The sequence below is a fragment of the Monopterus albus genome, unplaced genomic scaffold, assembly GCF_001952655.1.
Source record: "Monopterus albus unplaced genomic scaffold, M_albus_1.0 scaffold250.1, whole genome shotgun sequence".
Classification (NCBI taxonomy): Eukaryota; Metazoa; Chordata; class Actinopteri; order Synbranchiformes; family Synbranchidae; genus Monopterus; species Monopterus albus.
In genome coordinates, this window is record NW_018128130.1 from 2000142 (window position 1) to 2023734 (window position 23593).

At 41.3% G+C, this 23593-nt stretch overlaps 2 protein-coding genes across 2 annotated transcripts in view; one reads left to right on the forward strand and one right to left on the reverse strand.

Moving 5' to 3' along the window:
- Window positions 1-15307, reverse strand: part of szt2 (SZT2 subunit of KICSTOR complex) — a 145314-nt gene extending 130007 nt beyond the window's left edge. Inside the window, exons 1-12 of the mRNA XM_020620906.1 lie at window positions 15226-15307; window positions 14964-15124; window positions 11496-11621; window positions 10042-10215; window positions 6466-6636; window positions 5623-5754; window positions 5112-5274; window positions 4080-4186; window positions 3518-3728; window positions 781-951; window positions 433-664; window positions 131-260 (exon numbers count right to left, since the gene is read on the reverse strand). Coding sequence (XP_020476562.1) covers window positions 131-260; window positions 433-664; window positions 781-951; window positions 3518-3728; window positions 4080-4186; window positions 5112-5274; window positions 5623-5754; window positions 6466-6636; window positions 10042-10215; window positions 11496-11621; window positions 14964-14987 — 1641 coding nt within the window. The 5' untranslated portion in view covers window positions 14988-15124; window positions 15226-15307. The remainder of the gene's footprint in view (window positions 1-130; window positions 261-432; window positions 665-780; window positions 952-3517; window positions 3729-4079; window positions 4187-5111; window positions 5275-5622; window positions 5755-6465; window positions 6637-10041; window positions 10216-11495; window positions 11622-14963; window positions 15125-15225) is intronic.
- Window positions 15308-17868: 2561 nt separating this feature from the next.
- ddx10 (DEAD (Asp-Glu-Ala-Asp) box polypeptide 10) lies at window positions 17869-21640 on the forward strand. The gene is made up of 2 exons (XM_020620911.1): window positions 17869-19386; window positions 20275-21640. The coding sequence occupies exons 1-2, from the start codon at window positions 18040-18042 to the stop codon at window positions 21469-21471; spliced, it is 2544 nt and encodes an 847-aa protein (XP_020476567.1). The 5' UTR covers window positions 17869-18039; the 3' UTR covers window positions 21472-21640.
- The last annotated feature ends 1953 nt before the right edge of the window (window positions 21641-23593 follow it).

The following is a 23593-nucleotide window of genomic DNA, read 5'->3' on the forward strand; positions in this document are numbered from 1 at the left end:
ATTCAGCTCCAAAGAGGTCACCTGTTTTCATTGCTATTGTATGTTTATTTTATTAACGGTACACTGAAGTGGAGAGGAGTTCTCTAGGACCAGAACGGTTAGGTATGATCAATAAAGGTGTGCACAGTACCGGGGTAGTGGAGCCAGGAGGGATGTAGAACAGAGGAACTCCATTTTTAGTGCTCTCAGGAATCATGTAGTTCTCAGGAACTGAATTAAAGGAATGGAGGTGCACCAGCATCTGATCAGTCTGGTTGATGCTGGAAGGACACACAGCACATGCAGTTAGTAAACAAAGATTTAGGAGTCAATCTCTATTAAATATACCACTGTGATGTTATGGTCCACCTGTTAGTGAAAATTAGCACACTCTGTATTTGTTTAATGTACTGAAAAAAATATACTTTGCTCCCCCAGATACAGAAGCTGTACCTCTGCAGCGTGTTCCAGAAGCGTCGGATGACTGAGGTGCGGTACGGGCTGGTGATGGGTTTCCTTTGGGTGCAGCTGATGTCATGCAGGATATCATAGCTTCCCTCCATTGTCACCTCCACCCTAGTGGTTCTCTTGGTTGGATCCAGTGGCCAGGAGGCGGCTGCCAGGTACTCGATATGCATGTTGTGTTTCCACAGCAACACCAGCTTCACCTCAAGCTGAGTCCCACCTTATGGAACCAGGAGCATCACTATCAGTGAAGAGGAAGATCTAACACGGCACCATCTGAGCTATTTGCTCCTGCACTTTTAAATATCTGAGACTTTTGCAAACACAGACATTCACCTTTGGTAAGGTTGATTTCTCTGATGGTGTAGCCCTCTCTCAGCCGCACAGACACCACACTGATTAAATGAGCATGGACTTCCTTTTCTGTGTGCTTCTTCCTCCTCATGACCAGGGCAGGGTTACCACTGGCTGACACCAAGTGCTCATTGAATAGTTTGTGCTGGGAAACTACAAAGCAGTGAAGTGCTTAGTATGTATGTTTATTTATTTTCAACATCATCATCATCATCATCATCACTACCAGCTTGCCTACACTATATCGTTTCCTATCTAAAAAATAATGTCATAGAACATAAATCCAACAGAATAAAACAGGAAACATTCATTTTATGAGAGCTTCACCTTAAAAGTGGCACATTTACTACAGAAAGCTCCCTGAAAGGGATCACGGTGGTAAGGTTAGGTATACTTTCTTTAGTTCAGGTGATCTAGATAGGGTTTAACAACTTAACACTTTCTACATTTAGTCCCACTACAGCTGAAAAAATTAACTTATTTGATCCCTGAAAAAGGAGTGTTTTACATGAACTTTAAACAAATTACATGATTTTGGCAACTTCTTTTTTTCTTGTTTTATCTCTGGTGGTTTACTTCTTAGCTTTGTAGCAGTTAAGGCCTTTCACTGGACATGAACTGCTCAAATGTAAAAATAAAAACGGGAAAAACTGAGGTGAACCCAAACCTCTGAACAGTAGTGTAGTGAAACTGCACAGCTTGAAACAGTCTATTGAGAATTTCACGAAGTTAAATTCAACCCACATTACATTTTAGAAAGGTGCTTTTCAAAGCCAAATATTTTGGTGTAATAAATTCAGTGGTATTTAAATTTCAGTGTTCTGTTTTTGTCCTTGCAATTTAAGGATTCAATAGTGATTAACTGTCTCTCCAGGAGCTCAAGGTTCCTCTCACAGTCCAAAGACATGCAGCTTATGTTGATTGGCGACTCTAAATTGCCCCTAGGAGTGTGTGTCTCTAAGTGTCAGTCCCGTGATAGACTGGTGACCTGTCCAGGGCGAACACTGCCTCTCGCCCAGTGTGAGCTCCAGTGATTAAATGTCAGAAATTTCACATTTAGGGGCTGACATCATTTAACTTACAGTGGTGTGAAAAAGTGTTTGCCCCCTTACTGATTTCTTATCTTTTTGCATGTTTGTCACACTGTAATGTTTCAGATCGTCAAACAAATTTATATATTAGTCAAAGATAACACAAGTAAACACATCATGCAGTTTTTAAATGAAGGTTTTTATTATTAAGGGAAAACAAAATCCAAAACTATATAGCCCTGGGTGAACAAGTGTTTGCCCCCCTGTCAAAACACTGGTTTATCGCACCTGAGTTCAATTTCTCTAGCCACACCCAGGCCTGATTACTGCCACACCTGTTCGCAATCAAGAAATCACTTAAATAGGACCTGCCTGACAAAGTGAAGTAGACCAAAAGATCCTCAAAAGCTAGACATCATGCCGAGATCCAAAGAAATTCAAAACCAAATGAGAAAGAGAATAATTGAGCTCTATCAGTTTGGAAAAGGTTATAAAGCCATTTCTAAAGCTTTGGGACTGCAGCGAACCACAGTGAGAGCCATTATCCACAAATGGCGAAAACATGGAACAGTGGAGAACCTTCCCAGGAGTGGCCGGCCGACCAAAATTACCCCCAGAGCGCAGCGACAACTCATCCAAGAGGTCACAAAAGACCCCACAACAACATCCAAAGAACTGCAGGCCTCACTTGCCTCAGTTAAGGTGAGTGTTCATGACTCCACCATAAGAAAGAGACTGGGCAAAAATGGTTTGCATGGCAGAGTTCCAAGACGAAAACCACTGCTGAGCAAAAAGAACATAAAGGCTCGTCTCAGTTTTGCCAGAAAACATCTTGATGATCCCCAAGACTTTTGGGATAATACTCTGTGGACAGACGAGACAAAAGTTGAACTTTTTGGAAGGTGTGTGTCCCATTATGTGTGGCGTAAAAGTAACGCCGCCTTTCAGAAAAAGAACATCATACCAACAGTAAAATATGGTGGTGGTAGTGTGATGGTCTGGGGCTGTTTTGCTGCTTCCGGCCCTGGAAGACATGCTGTGATAAGTGGAACCATGAATTCTGCTGTGTACCAAAATATCCTGAAGGAGAATGTCCGGCCATCCGTTTGTGACCTCAAGCTGAAGCGAACTTGGGTTCTGCAGCAGGACAATGATCCAAAGCACACCAGCAAGTCCACTTCTGAATGGCTGAAGAAAAACAAAATGAAGACTGGAGTGGCCTAGTCAACGTCATGACCTGAATCCAATTGAGATGCTGTGGCATGACCTTAAAAAGGCGGTTCATGCCCGAAAACCCTCCAATGTGGCTGACTTACAACCATTCTGCCAAGATGAGTGGGCCAAAATTCCTCCACAGCGCTGTGGAAGACTCATGGCAAGTTATCGAAAACGCTTGATTGCAGTTGTTGCTGCTAAGGGTGGCCCAACCAGTTATTAGGTTTAGGGGGCAAACACTTGTTCACACAGGGCTCTATAGTTTTGGATTTTGTTTTCCCTTAATAATAAAAACCTTCATTTAAAACCTGCATGATGTGTTTACTTGTGTTATCTTTGACTAATATATAAATTTGTTTGACGATCTGAAACATTACAGTGTGACAAACATGCAAAAAGATAAGAAATCAGTAAGGGGGCAAACACTTTTTCACACCACTGTACTATGACAATGATTTGCCTGCATATCTCACCACAGAAGTACTCCGAGTTCATCGACTCAGAGGTCTTGAGGAAGGAGTAGATTAAGAAGGCCTTGTGGTAGGCATTCATCTCCTGGCTGTGTGGGTCCACTTCAGGACAGCTGGGCAGGTATGAACCAAAGGTGGCTAATGAGATGAACTTCATCAGCTCTATGTTGGGGATGTATCCAAAGCTGCAGTCGTATGAATATGCGCCTCCAACCTTGAAGGGACAAACACAATTCAAAGAAGAGTAGTCAGAGATGTTAGTGTAGTAGCTTCTAAACATCTCCTCCATTCATTATCCAGCATTTTTATATTCAGCATGTAATGTTCACATGACGCATACACACTAACACCATTTCAGCCTTTCTCAGTCTTTTCTCTCTAACCCGCCACCATGATTAAAACTGGAATGCTGGTGTGCAAGCACTAGTTTAAAAAAATGTTATGACAAACCCACAAATACTGAACACCTGAATAGACACGACACAGAAACTAACAGCATTCCCTAATATATATGACATCAAGTTAAGCCACAGCATATCAATAACACAAAACATGTCATAGGTACCTGCACAAAGGAGCAGGCAATGGCTCCACTCCTGAGCTGGTTCAACAGGGTTTCACACACAGCTACATCAGGAACACTAGTCACTCCATCTGTGATTATAATGATACCTGGAACAGACACAAGTTAAATTACTGAATCTGTTATTTAATTATGAAGTCACATAATATGCCTCTTTTGTGTAAAAGGTCATTTCTCCCAATATAAACTGATTATGCAACACAGTGCTTGGTCAGATGTGAGATGTGAAAAGTAAGCAAGATTTGGCCTTCTCGCTCTCAAGCTCTTCATCTTCACTCTTGCCACAATACTCTCTCAACAGCATGGATGTCTTCAAACAGAAATTGTGTGTGTCAAGACTACAAGACAGTATTGTCTGGGTGCAGAGAGAACATGGCTATGACAACAGACTTTTCAGTTCGTGACGTATGACCTAGTTTATCTGAAGCATCCTCAGGTCTTAAATCTTTGTTCACACCAGTCAGATATCAAAACAGGAAAAACTGCACTGCAGGATGGAAACTTGAGCATGACAAAGCCAGGAGGACGATGTCATGAACAACAAAGATGCTAGCCTACAGTGGCACTGAGAGGTCAACACGCTGCAACTTGAGAAAAAAACGTGCAAGTAGGTGAAACACAAGCACCTGAAAAAAGCAGCTTGAACAATCTGACAACATGTGCAGTATTTAGAAACAACGCTGCAAAGTGTCCAGAGAAACCGCCACCTCTAAGCACATACAGTAAACATGTATTCTGTACCTGTGGGAAGCTGATATTGAAATAAGTTTTAAAAACCTCTACTATAGACAGAATGTGTACTTGACACGGCAACATTGCTGGTGGGCAGCTTCAAAGAGAAAGTCTGACAGGGTGAAATAAGAGGCAGGGGGATCTAGAAAAGCTGCAGGTGCAGCAGCTGTCCTGTCGAAAGCCTGGCTGCTGGGGGTAATCTGGAGAATTTCCAGGAAATAATTTTATAATGAATTAGACAAACCCTCGATCAAGAACCTCAGATACTTAAGACAAACCTACCTGCACTGGAGTTTGGGGGCAGCAACTGAAGGGCCAGGATGCCCTGGCGTACCATGCTGACCAGACTTATATCAGCTGACACCATGGAAATGCCCTGCTTGGTGTAGGGCTGGATGTCCATGCTGTTATTATGAAGATCTGAGCTTTGAACCGGCTCCACAGACTAAATGCACAGGAAAAATAAATACATCTTCAAAACTGAAAACTAAAACACCTTCACATGACCAGTAAATGGTGACATCAAGTACAACAAAACCAAAATCAACTGCATGTACTAATGATGTGAAATTTTGTTCAGACATCCATGTTTTGGAGAACAGTAAAGCTGTGTGAGGAATAGTACATCTGACTTTGATGCACAATACTTGTTAGTATGAGACCTTCGGTGCTGTTTGGATCTAAATGAGGGATTTGTTGACTAATGAAAATATCAAACATCACCAGCCATATCATTGACAATTTTGGAGAAGCTGAGATTGATAATATCAAGAAGAAAGGATTCATTCAGCACCGTTGTTGCCTGTTCGTGTTGCTGCTGCAGGACCTCTGCGATGTTGCTCTCCACTGCTCTGAGCTGCTGATAGATGTGATGCAGAAACTCACTGAGGTCTGTTCTGTCAAGCTGACAACCCTGTACCAAAACCTGCAGGGGGAATCAAGGATGTCAGGGGACTGTTAACAACATCTTCAGCAGCTTTATATATCATATGGAAACAAATACAATACCTGTAATGTACTATTAGGAGTCTGCAATCAGAAAAGCCTACCATGAATTGCAGTTAGGCTCAATTTAGTTTAAGTCCAGTTAAATAACCACATTTAAATAAGGATACATACAGGGGGATTTAAGTAATGTAGCTGTAGTACTCTTTAAAGAGTAACTTAGCCCCTTGAAGTTTGGTTTGGGCTGACCTCCAGTGGTTTAACTTCTCACCTTGCTGCAGTGATGTACAGGTGTGCTTCAGAACCCTGTGACATCACTGCTGGGTGTGCTTAACAGTAGGGGTAATTAAGGAGGAGAGTGAGGACATCTCCACTGACTCTATAAAAACTGTTTGTTTAGTTTTTCAGTAATGGTGGCTCATGGGACAGTGAATACCTGACCTGCTACAGTTTTTGACACCTCACTCTCAAACACTTCTTTCTTAAGGGTTAACAGGTGCAAGCACCCACATCCAACAGTGACACTGGCTGTGTCCAGAGGTGGAACACACTTTCAACCAGAAGGTGCAGGGGAACACTGCTGTTCAACCTGGGTTTAAGTTACTCTGAGATTTAGATCATTCATTCCAAGGCTGTAGAGCCTTTTGTAGAACATCCAGGAAACAAAAACAGGTAAACTACTATAAATGACCTGATGAGACGTGAGGCCAATAATTGATGAATACACCAAGATGGTGATGAAGATCTTAGGCTTGAAAAGCTGATCAGTTCCAGGGACTCTGAAAGGTTGAGCCAGACCGGCCAGGCACCTCGACAAGGCATGAAAAACCTCATCAAAGATCATCTCTCCGGTGCTGTCATCCTGCAGAACAGAAAAGTAAATGCCTCAAATACATATCAAAAATCAGTAACCTCTCAGTTCTGTCAGATAGAGGCCTTACTCTATAAGGATATGCAAAACAGCAGCTGTGAAACAACAGACAAACCTACACTGCTTGGTAACACCTGGGTAACTCAGATGTCTGCCTCCGTTTTGATCTCCACCAAATTCAGATAAACAATGTCTGCCTGTTGCTGCTGCTGGAGGTGAAACCTTTAGGGCACCCTAACATTTTCTAATGATTTCCAGGGTTCTGTGCTTGGGATTTCCTATGCAAACATTTAAACCCCCTTAGCCATGTTGTTGCCCCTCCAGTGACAAGGCGCTATTTAAGTCCCATGGGGGATCTCAGATTTGTCTATTTATATGGCTCCACCCCTTTATGGTACTTGTCTCTAATTGACAAGGATTATGCATTCATGTTAATTTGTGTCTTTCCTGTTTGAAATGCAGCTGATGTGAGACTGACCCAAAAATGTAAAGGCACTAAAATGCTCTTGATTAGTGCAGCTTTAAAGACTGCTGACCACGATATATATATAGTGAATGTGATAGTTCATGGTTGAAATTAGTTTTCTTGGGTGGACAAACCTTTTCTAAATTACCTTCAACATATCAAGTATCTGGTTTAGAAATGCTGATCTTTCAACATAGTTTATATGCCACAGCTAATGTGCATAGTACTGCACACAATCTTTCCAGCTGTAATACCATGAATAGATTTTATTCATCAAAAGAGAGAATACACCGTGACCACCACTCAAACCACACCAGTTCTCCTCAGTACACTTGCACACAGGTTTTCATTGTACTTGGCAGGTATGTTGTTCCACCACCTAGGAGAACCTGGCTCAGGTCTTCTGGGGATTCAGGCGGTCTTCTGTCTCTTCATGGAAAACCTCCTACGGGCAATTTAGAGTCACCAGCCAACCTAAGCTGCATGTCTTTGAACTGCGGGAGGAAGCCGGAGAACCCGGAGAGAACCCACGCAGGCACAGGGAGAACATGAAAACTCTACACAGAAAGGCCCCGGGTCAGCTGGGGCTCAAACCCAGAACCTTCTTGCTGTGAAGCAATAGTGCTGACCACCATGACACTGTGCCACCCCCCTTCAAGTGTGACTGAAGCAAAAGAAGTTAAACCAAGACATGCCAGAATGTCCTTATGTCCTGCTATGAACTCCATGACAAAGGAACATGTATGCTCACATTACTAGTAGCTTATCATCAAGAATGCTAACAAAAGTATAAAAAAATTTGTTCTGTGTCATTAATATACAGATGTATGCTGCAAGACACACGAAAATATAAATCATATAGAATATGATCATCTACTTCATATGGGGTTCCTGTGGCTTCTACTATATATGCTTTACAAGTTATACGAATTGACATTTCCCTAAGCCTAATATATGACCCTAACCCTAATTAAGCCAATTATCTAATTATTAGCAAAGATTTTGTCTTTAGCTTTGCATGGTGCATATGTGGTAGTAAGTTGTACACCCTAGTTTAAAGTGTTAAGGAACTACATGAGTCAGAGAAGCCAGCATGACAGCATAATGTTCCACACACACTATGTACCATGACATATAACAATCCCTCCTACAAACACTATAATAATCAGACCCATTTGCTCCATTCTATTTTTAATGTTCATTCATGCATGGATGAATTCATGAATATGCAGAAAAATCCTTTACATGCAGCAAGTGCAAGTCCTGTCATTCAAGTCTTGTGCACTTTCAGTGATTACAAAACAGACAGCAGTTTTCACTTTAATAATATCAGGCTAAATGATGAACCTACATCAATGGATTCACTGTGAGAAAAGAAATGAGCAGCTCTCGACTTCCAAATAACATGTTCAACTCCTGCAATCCAGAGAACAGAAAGCAGTCTTCCTCCTCAGAACCATATCATTTTTCTCACTGCTGTCCACTCCACAGCTTCCTCTCTCCTCTCTTCTCCTCTCCAGTTGCCTGCCTTTCTATAAATTTAACCTGAGTGAATCAGTAAAGTACAATATCATAAAAGTCTCCTATGTGAGAATGGCAGTGAAACATGTCAAACTCCACTTGGTGGGTGCTGTCAGCCAGAGACTGATCTGTTTCAGTAGTCTCATAAGAAAGGGTCAAAATACTGTCTTCAGTATGAAAGGGGTGGAAACACCAAGATGAGAAAAAACATCATACGAATGAGTCTACATTGGTTCTATTTGATGATCTTGTCGGGGGTGTCAGGGAAGCACATTCAAGTGCGGGGACGGCTGCTCTTTGGTTTAAATGCTCCTCCTGTGTTCAGCTATGCACAGCTTGGCACTATGGCTCACCTTCATCTGGACAAATAACCTCACTGCAAAGTCAACAGCTTCTGAGCTTTGGACAATCTGAAATTCTGGCTTGAAAATAGCACTAAAATATTACAGAATGTCTGCACAAATTCTGATGGTAATCCATTCAGCAGGTGTTGAGACATTTCAGTACAGAGCAAATCAACAGTGCCATCCCTCGAGGCATGCCGCTAGCATGGTGAAAAACCAGTTGGAGTATGAGCTGCAAGACCCAAGCTAACAATGATCTTTTTCCAGTGCAGTCTGCAATCTGACCTGCACAACAACACAGACAAACTAAAACTGTACAATTACAAGTCAAGCCCAGGAAAGCAACTACTCATCACTCGTGTCCCTTGAGAGCTCACTGTGGGCCTACAGGCAGAATGCAGCAGAGGTCATACGCTTGATGCGATTCAACTAAGGTGTTATACTGAATATTCTGTAGACAGGGTCAGAAATTAACACCCGCCTGGCACCAAACATGGGTAGGTTTTCCATTTGACAAGTAAATGTCAGAAGACTACCCACAGACTAGCGGTGGGTCCCTGCAGAACATGCACCACACTCTGGCGCAGACCAGAGACCAGACTTCGTGGACCGTGCAGAGAAGCGGGTGATTGTGGCAGCATCCAATAGGTTGACAAAATTTTTATTCAAAAATGAATTTATTAACTGCTGACCAATATAGCATATCATTTTGCTCTGGCCTCTTTACTTTTGTGTCAATGAAATCCTAAAGCATATGTGCACGTGACACAAAAAAGCCAGTTTATTATTTTGTCTGGTAAAAAATGTTTGGCCTGTGGATTCTTTTCATCTACCATCCACTTTGGCCTGTGAGTCAAAAGGTTCATTTTAGAACATGTTGATAGAGGCGTATGTCAGATACAATAATAAATACATGTCCACCATAAAGATCTTACAAAACAAATAACTGAAACAAAAATGAGTAATCATTTGCAGCTTCTGGGAAATGAACTCTCATACAGAATGTGTGGACTACAGTCATTCAGGAAGCAAGCTACTAACAGTTAAACTGGGTTTAAGTCTTACCACAATCCCTGTGGACGGGCTGAGGTCCAGCTCGATGATGAAGCGATACCTCCGGGCCAGGAAGGTGGCCCGCGTGGACGGCATCAAGACGTAAGGATACATGGTGGGGGAGAAATCCAGCTGCCATCCTTTAGGTAGGACACTCAGCAAGTCCAATTCATTCTCTGAATTCAGCTGTAAATGGAGTGAAAGTCAAATATAATGTCGGTCAATAATTCCCAACATTTAGGAGGTTCAGAAAACATTTTAGGGCCCTGTCAAATTACAATGATCATTCTTTATGAATTTAGTAGATGCCCAGAGCGTAGTGACAATGCTTTGAATTAAGAAAAAAGTAGACCGACTTTCTTTCAGTAAATGACACCTGATGCTACTAGAGTTACTTGTGACCTTGACTTTTTTTCAGCCAAAATGTAATTACTACTAGGGTTAGTCCCCACCAATGTCTGTACCAAGTACACTGATGATCCATCTAGCCTTTTGTCTGTAATCCTGCTAACCAAAAAACACATACACATACAAAACCAAACACACAACCTCCTTTAGCAGAAGTAACAATCTACAGCTTGTAATGTGATTGCAAATGTCCCTTTCATATAATGGAAATATTTTGAATGAAGAGCAAGCGATCAGTAATTAATTTAAGGTGTTTTATACTTATTTACACTCCTCAGAAATATATTATAATTAAACCAATTAAACCAGCCAAGAGATGAATGCTGCTTAATTAGACACAACCGACTCCTCCCTCTTTTAAATACTGGATCAGAGAAATACTCTCCTTGTGAAAATGGGAGATTAGCTTTTGTCCAGTTGTGAAAGAATCAATTATATAATGAAAACAGAGTGTCAATACCAGTAGTATGGCAGCGGAGAGTAGTACTGTAGTTGCCACTTGAATACAAGCGACAAACCATTCAGAACTGACACAGCAGCAATCAGCAGTGAGATATGCCAGTAAGAATTAGTACATGTCGGTGGGAGTGGTACATGCTAGAGATGGGATGACATGACTTTTTCTTGATATGATTTGATGCACGATATGGACTGTATTATAACTAGTTACTGAAAACTTGTACTTTACTTGTCTTTTTTTCCTCTTTTCTAGCACTGGTTTAATTATGTAAAGAACAACCAGATATACTGACTTACATTCTCTTAGGCTATTTACAAAAAATATGAAGCCCCTGGTGTATGGACACCACACGATATACATCACTAGACAAAACAATACATATTGTGATGTTTTTGTATGGCAATATATTGGATTTCGATATATTGTACCATCCCTAGTATATACCAGTAAAAAAGCAACAGCATACTAAGCCAACAGTGACATACCATTTACATATGCCACTTCAAACATGTATACTGTACCATTAGACACTTCAATCTCAGTCCTGCCAGGCCATCATGAGGACAGGAAACTGAAATAAAAGCTAAGGTTCACTCACCAGTTCGGGCTTTGAGGCCGGCCAGATGACTTGGTTAAGTTTACCAAGGAACCACGCCAGACGAACATTCCTAGAAATGCGATAGTCCTCCTTCATCAGTAGGTAGATCTGGTCAGCCTCCTCCACCTTATGGTGAGAAACAAATGGTAAACCTACTCAAAACAAGTGAGTGTGGGACAGTGTCACCATTGAACCCAGCTGCATGAACCCACATGACAGGTCACATTAGCATTTTTAGAACAGGGTTCATCCTACTATTGAATAAAATACTGTACAGGGAATAACAATAATCTGTACAAAATATTATAAATCTACAAAAACAAACCTCAAATTATAAATACTGTTCTTCAGATATTCTACTGTGGATGAGTTTATAATGAATATGATGAACTAATCTGAGCAGTACAATACTTTCTGCTCACTGATCTCAAACAGTACGTTTACTGACAGCATTTGATTCAGCCTCTACATATTCAACACCAAACATCTGCTACTTTTCAAAATTAAACAGCTGCCATATATGTCATTTAAGACCTTATATAAGACCTTTAACGAATATTAGCATTCAGTGTTAAATTTAGTGTAACTACAGCTGTGTTGACAGTTTGACGTTGGTTATTCAGATATTTAGTAAGATTAATCCTCAATACCTTTTGAGCCATCAGTGACCACAGAAGAGGATTCCTCACAATTACAAGACATCACTTGATTTATTTACTTCATTATTGTCACAATCACAAAGTGTAGCACCCGTACAGACTAAGATCAGTATTATAAAATAAGCTAATAATTATGAATTTTAGATGTTATCATTTGGGTGAATTTATTGTATGTTTGAAAGCAGAGTGAGGTCTAACATGTTTCTGGATAACCCTTACATCTGAAACTTACTGCATTTTTCATTTTGTACTCTGAATTCTTCTCCTGTACTGTAAATTCTTCTAAGCCTATAAAACAGACCTATCGTCAAACCTGTGAGAGATGAGATGACAGCTTGCAGAGCTCAAGAGGTTGTTTTTATGAGTTGTCTTACTGTGACCCATGGATGCACAATTTCAAAGTGAGGTACTCAGTGTGATTGTGGCACTGATGGTCTTTTTAAATCAAATAACTTTGAGTCACTGAGTGCGATGCTCCTCTGTGATCTGTAAATGTAATCAAGACAATGCACCAATTCCTCTGAGCGGCACTGAAGACTCAGATCTGGGATTGATGACCCCACTCATCGCTGAATATCAAATGCCAAACTGTCTATAATATGGGTCGAATTGTTTCTGTAATCAAACAGATACTTAAATAGTTTTCCTGTGGAGCTACAGTCATGGCCAAAAAAAACATTGGCACCCCTGTATTCCTGTCAGATAACACACCACTACAGCCAGAAAACTGCTACAATCACAAATTCTTTGGTTTCTCATGTTTATTTCTTTTGTTTGCATTGGAACAACACAAAAAAGCAGAGAAAAAGCCAAATCTTCCACACAGAACTCCAAACATGGGCTAAATTAAGGACCTTTTTCAAAATCATCAGAAACAGTTGTATTTCCAGCCTGTGATGCTCCTTTTATTTTTTAATGAAACTCATCTGTAGCAACCAACAGGTGCTGGCAACATAGAAACCACACTGGTCACCAGTTAAAATGGAGAAAAGTTGACTCATCCTGAGCATGGAGAGAAGAAAGAAGAGCAAAAAATTGTCTGAGGATTTGAGAACCACAATAGTAGAAAAGCCTGGACAGTCTCAAGGCTCCAAGTCCATCTCCAGAGATCTGGCTGTTCCTGTGTCCACAACACTGTCAAGACGTTTACAGCCCATGGCGCTGTAGCTGATCTCCCTGGACGTGGACGAAAGAGAACGACAGATTCCAACAAAGGATTGTTTGAATGATGGATAAAGAACCTTGATCAACTTCCAAACAAATTCAAGTTGACCTGCAGACACAGGGTGCAACAGTGTCATCTCGCACCATCTGTCACCATCTGATTGACAAGGGACGCTATGGTAGGAGACCCAGGGGACCCACTGCTGACACAGAGACATAAAGCCAGACTGGAGTTTGTCAAAACTGACCTGATGAAGCCACAGTCCTTCTGGGAGAATGTCCTGTGGACACATGAGACTAAAATAGAGCTTTTTTGTCGAGCACATCATTCTACTGTTTTCACAAAATGAAATGAGGCCTTCAAAGAAAAGAACGCGTCCCTACAGTCAAACGGTTGAGGTTCACTGATGTGTTGGAGTTATTTAGCTGCTTCAGACACTGGATGTCTTGACTGTGTGTGTGGCATTATGAAATCTGAAGACTACCAATGAATTCTAGGGCACAATGTAGGGCCCAGTGTCAGAAAGTTTGGTCCATCAGAGGTCATGGGTTTTACAGCAGGACAATGACCCAAAGCAGACTTCACAAAGCACCAGAAATGGTTTCAGACAATGTGCTGGAGAGTTGTGAAGTGGCCAACAATGAGTCCAGATCTAAGTCCCATAGAGCTCCTGTGTAGAGATCTCAGAACAGTAACTGGGAGAAGGAACCCTTCAAATGTGATAGACCTGGAGCAGTCGGCAAAAGAAGAGTGGTCCACAATTCCAGTAGTGGAAGAAGCTCATTGATGATTACAGGAAGAGACCGATTTTAGTTATGTCCAGAGGGTGGGCTACCAGATATTAAGATGAAGGTGTCAATTCTGTCCAGTCCATTTTTGGAGTTCTGTGTGGAATGGATTAGATTTGGCTTTTTTGTGTTGTTCCAATGCAAACAAAAGAAATAAACAAGAGAATACCAAAGAATTTGTGATTTCAACAGTTTTCCTGGATAAGTGGTGCGTTATCTGATAGAAATGCAGGGGTGCCAATATTTTTGGCCATAGCTGTATCTCCATAAATGTTACAATTGAGCACTTGCTTTAGTCTGCATCACTTCAGCTTCAAGTTCAGATTTCATTAATAAATTCCATCTTCACGAGTTACATGTACGCCCAGTTTATCAAAAGTAATTATTATTTTGCAAAACATCAGACATAAGAAATAACTAAAATGCATGCTTCCTGATAAACAAAGCAAACTCCCTCATTCATTCAGCTAATTTAGCACTGGATGAAAACTGTCTTGTCGAGGTCTACAAGAGGGTGTAACGTTAGATGGCGACCTTTCTTTTGCATTAATCTAAACGCTGCTGACAGGCCAGACACAGGAAAATCTCCTAACTTTAATTTGGCTACAGACCTAAGGTTGTAGCTTGGAAGGTAATGCTAGCTAACGTCCTGCTAGCACAAATTTCTAACTTTATCTGTCTAGATGTCAGCAGAGCTGTGTTTGCTGTAGTCAGATTTTATTTATTACTGACTTTGTCAGTACTTTGTCAAATTCTGACTGCTAAGACAAATAACCAAATGAAAAATGTGCACTATTTTCCGCATCGATGCAACCCCTAATCATCTAATAGATGATTAAAGCTAATGTTAACTTACCTCACTGTCCGGTCTCTCTGCCATGCCTTGTATAGCATAAGGACTGCAGGGATGTTAGCGAGCCTCGATGATGAATATTCACTTTGGTTTGTGCAAAATAATCTGTCCTAAGGTTTGTTTATCATATCTTGTCTGCCGCTCAGCTGCTGGCAGACCAGTTCCTGTTCGAGAGAGAGAGAGTGAGACAGCACATTTATCTTCCGGGCAAATCTTTCAAAATAAAAGTGTGACAAACATTGGACTGCGCATATTTCGTACCCACCAATATAAATCTAAAATGTTCTATTTTCAAAGTATGCATAACATGCGGTAGTCGAAAAAGAAATGAAAAGTAGTAGAAAGGACAACAGAAATCCGAATCCCGAATCTAAAAATGTATATTATTTTCACTGAACAGTCAATTTATTAATTCGGCTAATCTGCTAACAAAAATATTGTTTGTCATAGTAACGGCATAACAATTATTACGTAATGGTATAACGATTACTATTAAAACTATTTAACGTGTTTTGTATTTAACCATAATGCTGTTAATAAGCCTATATTCTGAAATATCATTTATTGCACTTCTGTTTTGTTTAGGTTTTTTTTTTTTTTTTGAGCAACAGGTCATCGAAGACCGCTTCCGTTTATGTCTGGAAGAAACTGGACAAATTAAATGGGGAGCTGTGTTCAAACTGAAAATGTAACGGGAAGTATTGCAGGCAGACGTCCATATTGTAGCCTAAGGAAATTTACAACAGCAGACAACTAGAGAAGCACATTTACTGTATATCAACATTCTTCATAGTTTGGTCATTGTACCTAAGATTTCGTGTAACAAATGTATTTTATAATTATATTATTTTAAGCCTAGCTTTATTTGAATACATTTCATAATTGTGTATCTAATAATGAATATTAGTGAGACTGGAGCCTTCCTGGTAGCGCCGCAATGTCATTCTGTACAGGGCTGGAGTCGATCCCTGCAGGCATTGGGCGATAGGCAGTGTACACCCTAAAAAGTGGCCATGAAGCAGTGATTCTGATAAGGAAATTTGTGAAATTATATTAAATCGATTATGAATCAGATATAAATCAATTGTCATTTTACTCAAAAGATGTTTTTAATGTTTACTATTGGTTAAACTATTGTTAAAACAGTAGTGTTCACGCGTGTTCAGTATTGCTGTCTGGCTAGCGCCTTTGTTATGAGAAAGACAATGGGGATACAGAGCACAGTGTTCTGTACAAACAGATGTAACGTCTACATTGATAGCGAGATTATAAGTAAGGAGTGCTCTTGTTTTACTTTGCTCTTTGCTGTGGAGACTTTTTGCTTTCTTAATGCACTTAACCCTTCCATGAAAGTCATATTAAATATCACTAAAGATAGATCTTATATTTGTTTATAAGTCCTTGAATGGGCTTGCTCCTTCTTATCTTACGGAACTTTTACGTCCGTTTAATCCGTCGCGGTGCCTTAGATCAACTGATCAGCTTTTTCTGGAGGCACCGAGGGCCAGGCGGAAAACTAGGGGGAATAGAGCTTTCGCGGTGGTGGGTCCAAATTTGTGGAATGCATTGCCTCTTTATATGAGGCAGGCCCCCTCGTTGCCCATTTTTAAGTCATATTTGAAGACCTATTTGTATTCATTGGCGTTTGGACAGGACTGAGACTCTTTTTACCTTGATTTGATTTGATTTTTGATTTGATTTGATTTATTCTTTCAAGCATGTAAAAACAGTTGATATGACAACAAACATAATTTTACACATAATCCAATATAAATTTGCTTATACCTAGTACATGCTTGAATGGAGTAGGAAGAAGTCAGACTTATCCAGTCCTACCCCATGACATCATCTTACCATCATTGGTTTGCAAGCAGTAAATGATTCACTTCTACCCACACAAGTATTATACTAAAAAAAGAATATAACAGTGTTAACATTCTTACATCACACAAGTAATATACTAAAGAATTATTAGAAAATGTACACCACACCCACAATTGTCCATGTAATTAATCATTAAACCTGTTCTTGCATATATCTTGATTGACACATACCTTTATATTTATGTTTAAACTCATCAATTCTATTACTATTTTTTATGTCTACACTTAAATTATTCCATAGTTTTACCCCACTTATGGAAATACAAAATCTTTTTTTGGTTGTACGTATAGCATGAATTTTTAAATTTAACTGACCCCTTAAATTGTATCCCCCTTCCCTTTCATTAAATAGTTTTTGAATTCCACCAGGTAATAAATTGTTCCTGGCTTTATACACAAACACAGCAGTCTTATATCCCACTAAATTGAAAAATTTTAACAATTTAGACTGTATAAAAGCTACATTGGTGTGATCCCTATACCCCATCTTATGCACAATTCTTATCGCTCTTTTTTGTAATATATACAATGGTTGAAGTGAGCTTTTGTATGAATTTTCCCCAGTTTTCAACGCCATACTCTAAGTATTGATTGATTGGACCCAAATGTATGTTTTATTGTTTTTTATGTTGTTACGATTTTAGATTTGTATTGTATGTTAAGCACTTTGCTCAGCTGTGGTAAAGCGCTATATAAATAAAGGTGAGTTGAGTTGAGTTGTTTTCTGGACTTAATTATTTAATATTGCCGTAACGATGCCCAAAAGATTCGAAATTGGTTGGCAATCCTGTTTAGACTGTATTCTAAGTAGTTGGAAAACAGATAGATAGAAAACAGAATAACAGCATATTGTTCTGTAAAACTGTATATAGAAAAGAAAAAACTGAAACCCAAAACATTTTTTGAGCACACAATTTCTTGTAGGCTACATAGACACACGCAAACACACGCGTGCAAGCCATCCATTAATAGAGCTTTAAACCAGTCCGGTTATGCGCTGTGATTTGCAGCAGTTTGATTCAGGATTAACATGCTGCCTGGCAGGTGCATACCAGGGCAAATTCGGTTATGGTAGGTGTCGCGCGATGATTACGTCATGCCGAAAGCGCCAGAAAGCCGTCTTTTCCACGCTGTTTACCAAGAGGAGTGGTTTATGTGATTTTAACTGTACTTGCGTGCCTTGTTTGTCATAAATTATGGAGAATAAGAGCTCAGCCTGCGTTGGGAAGAAGCAAAAGCCCACGAAAATGAAGGATGGTGTCGACCCTGTCAAAAACTTCGAGAAATGGAAGAAAAGATACAACAAGACCAAAGCACGAGTAAAGCGAGAGAGAGCACAGAAGAAGCCCGAGTGGCAGGTCGAACGGGAATACATAGACGGGCTTGTCAGCAGGTACACTGACATCAACACCACAGAGGTTGTGAAGTTTTCAGACTTTCCGATTTCAAAGAAGACATTGTTAGGTTTGCAGGAGGCTCAGTACAGACAGCCCACAGAGATCCAGAAACAGACCATCGGCTTCGCTTTGCAAGGTAAAGATGTCCTTGGCGCGGCTAAAACTGGCTCTGGGAAGACTTTAGCTTTCCTCATACCTGTGCTGGAATGTCTGTATCGACAACAGTGGAGCTCCATGGACGGTCTCGGTGCACTCATCATATCCCCCACCAGAGAACTCGCCTACCAGACCTTTGAAGTTCTGCGCAAAGTGGGAAAGAACCATGAGATCTCTGCGGGGCTCATCATCGGTGGGAAGGATCTGAAAAGCGAGTCGGAGAGGATCCACCGTACCAACATCGTCATCTGTACCCCCGGCCGGCTGCTCCAGCACATGGACGAGACGGCCACCTTCCACGCCTCCAACCTCCACATGCTAGTCCTGGACGAGGCGGACCGCATTCTGGACATGGGCTTCGCAGATACATTAAACGCCATCGTGGAGAACCTTCCCAAGACAAGACAGACGTTGCTGTTCTCTGCCACTCAGACCAAGTCAGTCAAAGACCTGGCCCGGCTCAGCCTAAAAGACCCAGAGTATGTGTGGGTCCACGAGAAGGCCAAGTTCAGCACGCCGGCCACCCTGGAGCAGAGTTATATAGTGTGTGAGCTCCACCAGAAAGTCAACATGCTCTACTCCTTCATCAGGAGCCACCTGAAGAAGAAGGTCATAGTCTTTTTTGCATGTTGCAAGGAGGTGCAGTACCTATTCCGGGCCTTCTGCCGCCTCAGACCCGGGATGCCTATCCTGGCTTTGCATGGCAAGCAGCAGCAGATGAAGAGGGTAGAGGTCTACAATGACTTCCTCAGAAAGCAGAACGCTGTGCTGTTTGCCACTGACATCGCCGCCAGAGGCCTGGACTTCCCTGCTGTCAACTGGGTGCTGCAGTTCGACTGTCCAGAGGATGCAGACACCTATATCCACAGGGTGGGTCGCACTGCCAGGTACAAGGAGGGTGGAGAGGCCCTGTTGCTGCTGCTTCCCACAGAAGAGAAGGGCATGGTCAGCCAGCTGCAGGACAAAAAGGTCCCCATCAATAAGATCCAGGTGAGGCCTCAAACATACACAGTATTACAATATACACCCTGAGCAGACAAATAGAAGCCACTGTTATGTGATCCCACACAATACCATTCAGCTCTGTGGTCACTTTTTAGGCTGTGGTTTGTGGTGGTGTTATATTGGACTGCACTATACAGTTCATGTTCAGTAGTCTGTTGAAAAACAAAAACACATGAAAAATAGACAGTGTACAGCAACAGCACAACATCTTTACATGTGGCAACCAACAGGTGCTGGCAATATCGAAAACACTTGCAACCAGTTAAAATGGAGAAAAGCTGATTCAACCTTTGTGTCGTGTGGACCACACTGAACATGGAGAAAAGAAGGAAGAGCAAAGAATTGTCTGAGGATTAGAGATATCTTTAATATGATTTTGACTAATCAAAATGTCAGTTACAGATATCTTTAATTTGTCACATTTAAAAGCTATCAAAATTCAGATTTGTTTGGGTATTATAAATTAAGATTTCACTAGTCCAAACTTTAGTGTAGATATCTTAAATCTGAGTGATTTCCAGATATTTATATTTACATTCTGACTACAGCAGCAAAACTCAAATGTACTTTTAGCCATCAGCAGTAGCAGTCATATGTGTACTGGATGCATTCTAAACATATAAAGTATTTAAAATCAAAAACATTTTAGTGCTTTTGTTAACACTGTAAGGACCTGTTCTGCACTTATAAAAACTATTCTTGAACAAATTATTTTTTTGTTTAATAGTGAGCCACAGAAACATTGAATGAATGTATTTGTTTTTATTATGTGGAAAGCAGATTTCTCTATGTTTTTATACATTAGATTCATTGATTATTAAACTAGTCATTAGTTGCAGCCCTAACTGATTCCATTCATTTGGCTGATTCCAGGTGAATCCAGACAAATTGCAGAGTGTCCAGCAGAAGCTAGACGCCTTCCTGGCCCAGGAGAAGTTGCAGAAGGCGAGAGCCCAAAGGTGTTTTGTTTCCTACCTGCGCTCCATCTACTTGATGAAGAACAAAGAGGTGTTTGATGTCTTTAAACTCCAGATTCAGGAGTATGCTGTCTCTCTGGGCCTTGCTGTGGCTCCCAGGGTGCGCTTCTTAAATAAAGCCCAGGCACAGAGAGCTGGGAGAGGCAGGCAGAGGGAGGAGGAGCAGTCTGAAGAAGAAGAAGAGCTGAAGAGTTTTAAGGCCCAGCTGAGAGGAAACTCTCCTCGTGAGGAAGGTCAGAGCTCAGAGTCAGAAGAGTCAGGTGAGGGTGAGGAGAGTGGGGATGAACACGATGCGGCTCAGTCCAGGACATTGCTTCTGGGTGCAGGTGAAAACAACGAGGATGATGATGATGATCTAAAAGACTTGGATCTGCTGACAGTCAAAACAAAGGATGTCTTCAATCTGATAGGACGCCAGGAGAGTGTGGAGGAACCTGTGGAGGAACCTGCCAAGGGCTCCAAAAAGAAAATGGAAAAAGAGACGAGGTTCAGAGAGGCCAAAAAGGTCCGGAAGAGAAACTTCCAAGTTAACACCAAAGTGATTTTCAATGAAGAAGGAGCGGCTGTGCAGCTGTGGCCGCCAGTTCAACAGGCAGTGACTGGTGAACCGGAGGAAGAGGAGGAGGCTTCAGGTATCAACATGGAGAAGGCCAGGGAGAGGCTTAAACGTGAGGACCAGGAGTTTGACAAGGAGGAGTACAGCCGCAAAGTGAAAGCCAAGCACAGAGAGAAGAGGCTGAAGGAGAGGGCAGCCAGGAGGGAGGCCAGCAAGCAGCATGGACAGAAACCTGACGAGGAGGGCGAGGATGAGGTGGTGGTGTACCTGGCCAATCACAGTGACGACGAGTTCGACCCCTGCACCCTGCCAGACCCTGACAGACTGTGCACCGATGAGGAGGAGGAGGATCAAATAAGGTCATCTAAACGGAAGCCTGGCGGTGAAAGCAGTGATGAGGAGGAGGAGGAGCAGCGCACAGCAGGGAAGAGGAAGAAAGCGAGGCAGCAGGATGAAGAGCACACAGTTCTGGACACTGGTCTCTCCCTGGCTGAAGATGAAGAGTTGGTCTTACATCTGCTGGGAGGACAGAGGTAGAGCCAACACAGGAGGCAGGGCTTTAGGGAGGGTTTGCAGACATTATGGACTCATCAGTTAAATAAGGATTTAACAGTAAAGCCAGTAGTTAAATGAGCAAATGTCCCAGCACTGAACCTGTGTCCCAGTTTAAAGCCAGTTGTTTAGTCTGCAGTGGACTTGCATGGACTTGCATGGACAAAGTAACATTGCCAAAAGGGTATTTCAGTGCTGCATTTCTCTAAAGTTAGAGGACTGACAAGCGACTGGTTGTTTTTATTGAAGCCCTGAAAACTTGGCTTTAAACCCACTTTGTCTATAACATCATATATGCACAATTAAATTGGCAGCGATGTTTCAAACAACTTGGAAGTATTTTTGAGTTTTACAGTCAAAAACTCAAAACCTTTTTCATGAGAACTGTGTGGGAGTGACTTGATTGGCAAATGCCAAAACAACCCACCAACTGTCATCAGCTTTGGATTTAAATTTGGTTCGATCCTGATTTTGCTGATTTTTGGAAGTAGATGACATCTTTTTTTTCAGCTACCCACTTCTGCTGTGCAGATATTTCTAGTGTGAGTGTTCTACCTTTGGCAGAAAGTAGTCCGATCCCAGCAGTCAGTAAGAAGCAGGTGGATAAACTGTTGTTTCCTTAAAACCTCCTGAATTGCAAAATACCAGCCTCTTTCACATCCTCCAGTTTGTGAAGCAGGCTCTAATATTTAAATCTGGAAGGTGCCATCACCAGATGACATCCTTGGGAGCGACTGGGGCTCTGCTCACTCATGGCTTGTACTGAATGCTTAAGATAATATTTCTTGTCTTATGGTGTCAAATCTATTGTAATGTCGCTGAACATGAATACTGAGGCACTGTAATAAAGAATTTGTATTGCTCATTTCAGTGTTCTGCTTAATGGTTTGACTTTGACCCTGATCTCTCTCCAGAAGCGTTGTACACATGACAGCACTTTGTTCGAAGCACACTGAGGCCTTTAACACTACAGCAGACAAAGACTGCACATAATGGTGCACACAGAGGAGGACGAGGAGCGGAACTCTTACTCCAAATCACTGAATGAAATGGCAGCAGCTTTGTTTTCTCCCAAATAAAATTTCTACACAGCAGAAAGTCACAGTATGTGAATTCACCAGATCACTGTCCAAAGAATCACTGTGTGATATAGATATAAAACGTGCATGTGTACACCGGCAGTACTGCATGTACAGAATGTTTAATTTGACTTATGAAAATTGCCATATTGATTTATTTTGCTCCTTGATGACATCACTTACAGTAAAACTGCAACCTTTGGCTGCTGACATTAGATCCAATAGACTGAAGAGGCCCACGTCAACAGTTGGCAAGAAAGTGAAGAGAACCAGTAACAGGCACACAAACCTGCACACTACTAATGAGAAATAATAATAATGGCCACTGTCATCTCCAGAATGACAGTGATTCTTACCACTGTAAAAGTTGACTATTTACAAAAAAGACAAGTTTCTTTTGCACCCCCTTTTCTTAATAATTTATTTTATCACAAACATGTAAAGTTGGGATGGGCCTTACAGAGACAGCATTATGGTCTGTCCTGCTGGTAGAGCTCTGTTGTGATGAATGCCTAGTCTTTGCTTGCTTTGCCTAGTGAGTCACAGCAGATACAGTAACCCATGGTTTGGTCGTCTGGTTTTATCCCCAGGTTTCAGAAGGTTTATGAAACAACTTGTGAAACATGCATCAGCCCTGGCAGGCTCCTTATGAGGATGACATGCCAAACACTCAGGGGCGTTTTAAACTAGTAGCCACACTTTGTGTCAAGAGCTTTTGTTGCAAGCCAAGACAGTGTTCTAGTTTTATAAAGGTTGATGATGTGTTTTACTGTTGCACATAATAAATTCCAAAAGTTCTTCTTCCATAATGTTCAAGAGCACTATGGGTAACATCTCCTGACAAAAAAAAAACTCAGGTTTTGATCACACATGATTGGCCACTGATTTCCCAGTTATTTTTCCTCCCTGTGTGACACATCTGGCTCCAGCAGGTGGTGTAGAGTAACTCTAATAAAATCCTCCTCAGTGACATACTATATCTCCCTGCTCTGAATTTCCGCCATAAGCAGAAGGCATGAATATGGATT

Coding starts and splice junctions, on each gene's coding strand:
- ddx10 (XM_020620911.1), top strand. CDS start 18,040: ATGGAGAATAAGAGCTCAGCCTGCGTTGGGAAGAAGCAAAAGCCCACG. Junction 19,387..20,274: donor TCCCCATCAATAAGATCCAG/GTGAGGCCTCAA, acceptor GGCTGATTCCAG/GTGAATCCAGACAAATTGCA.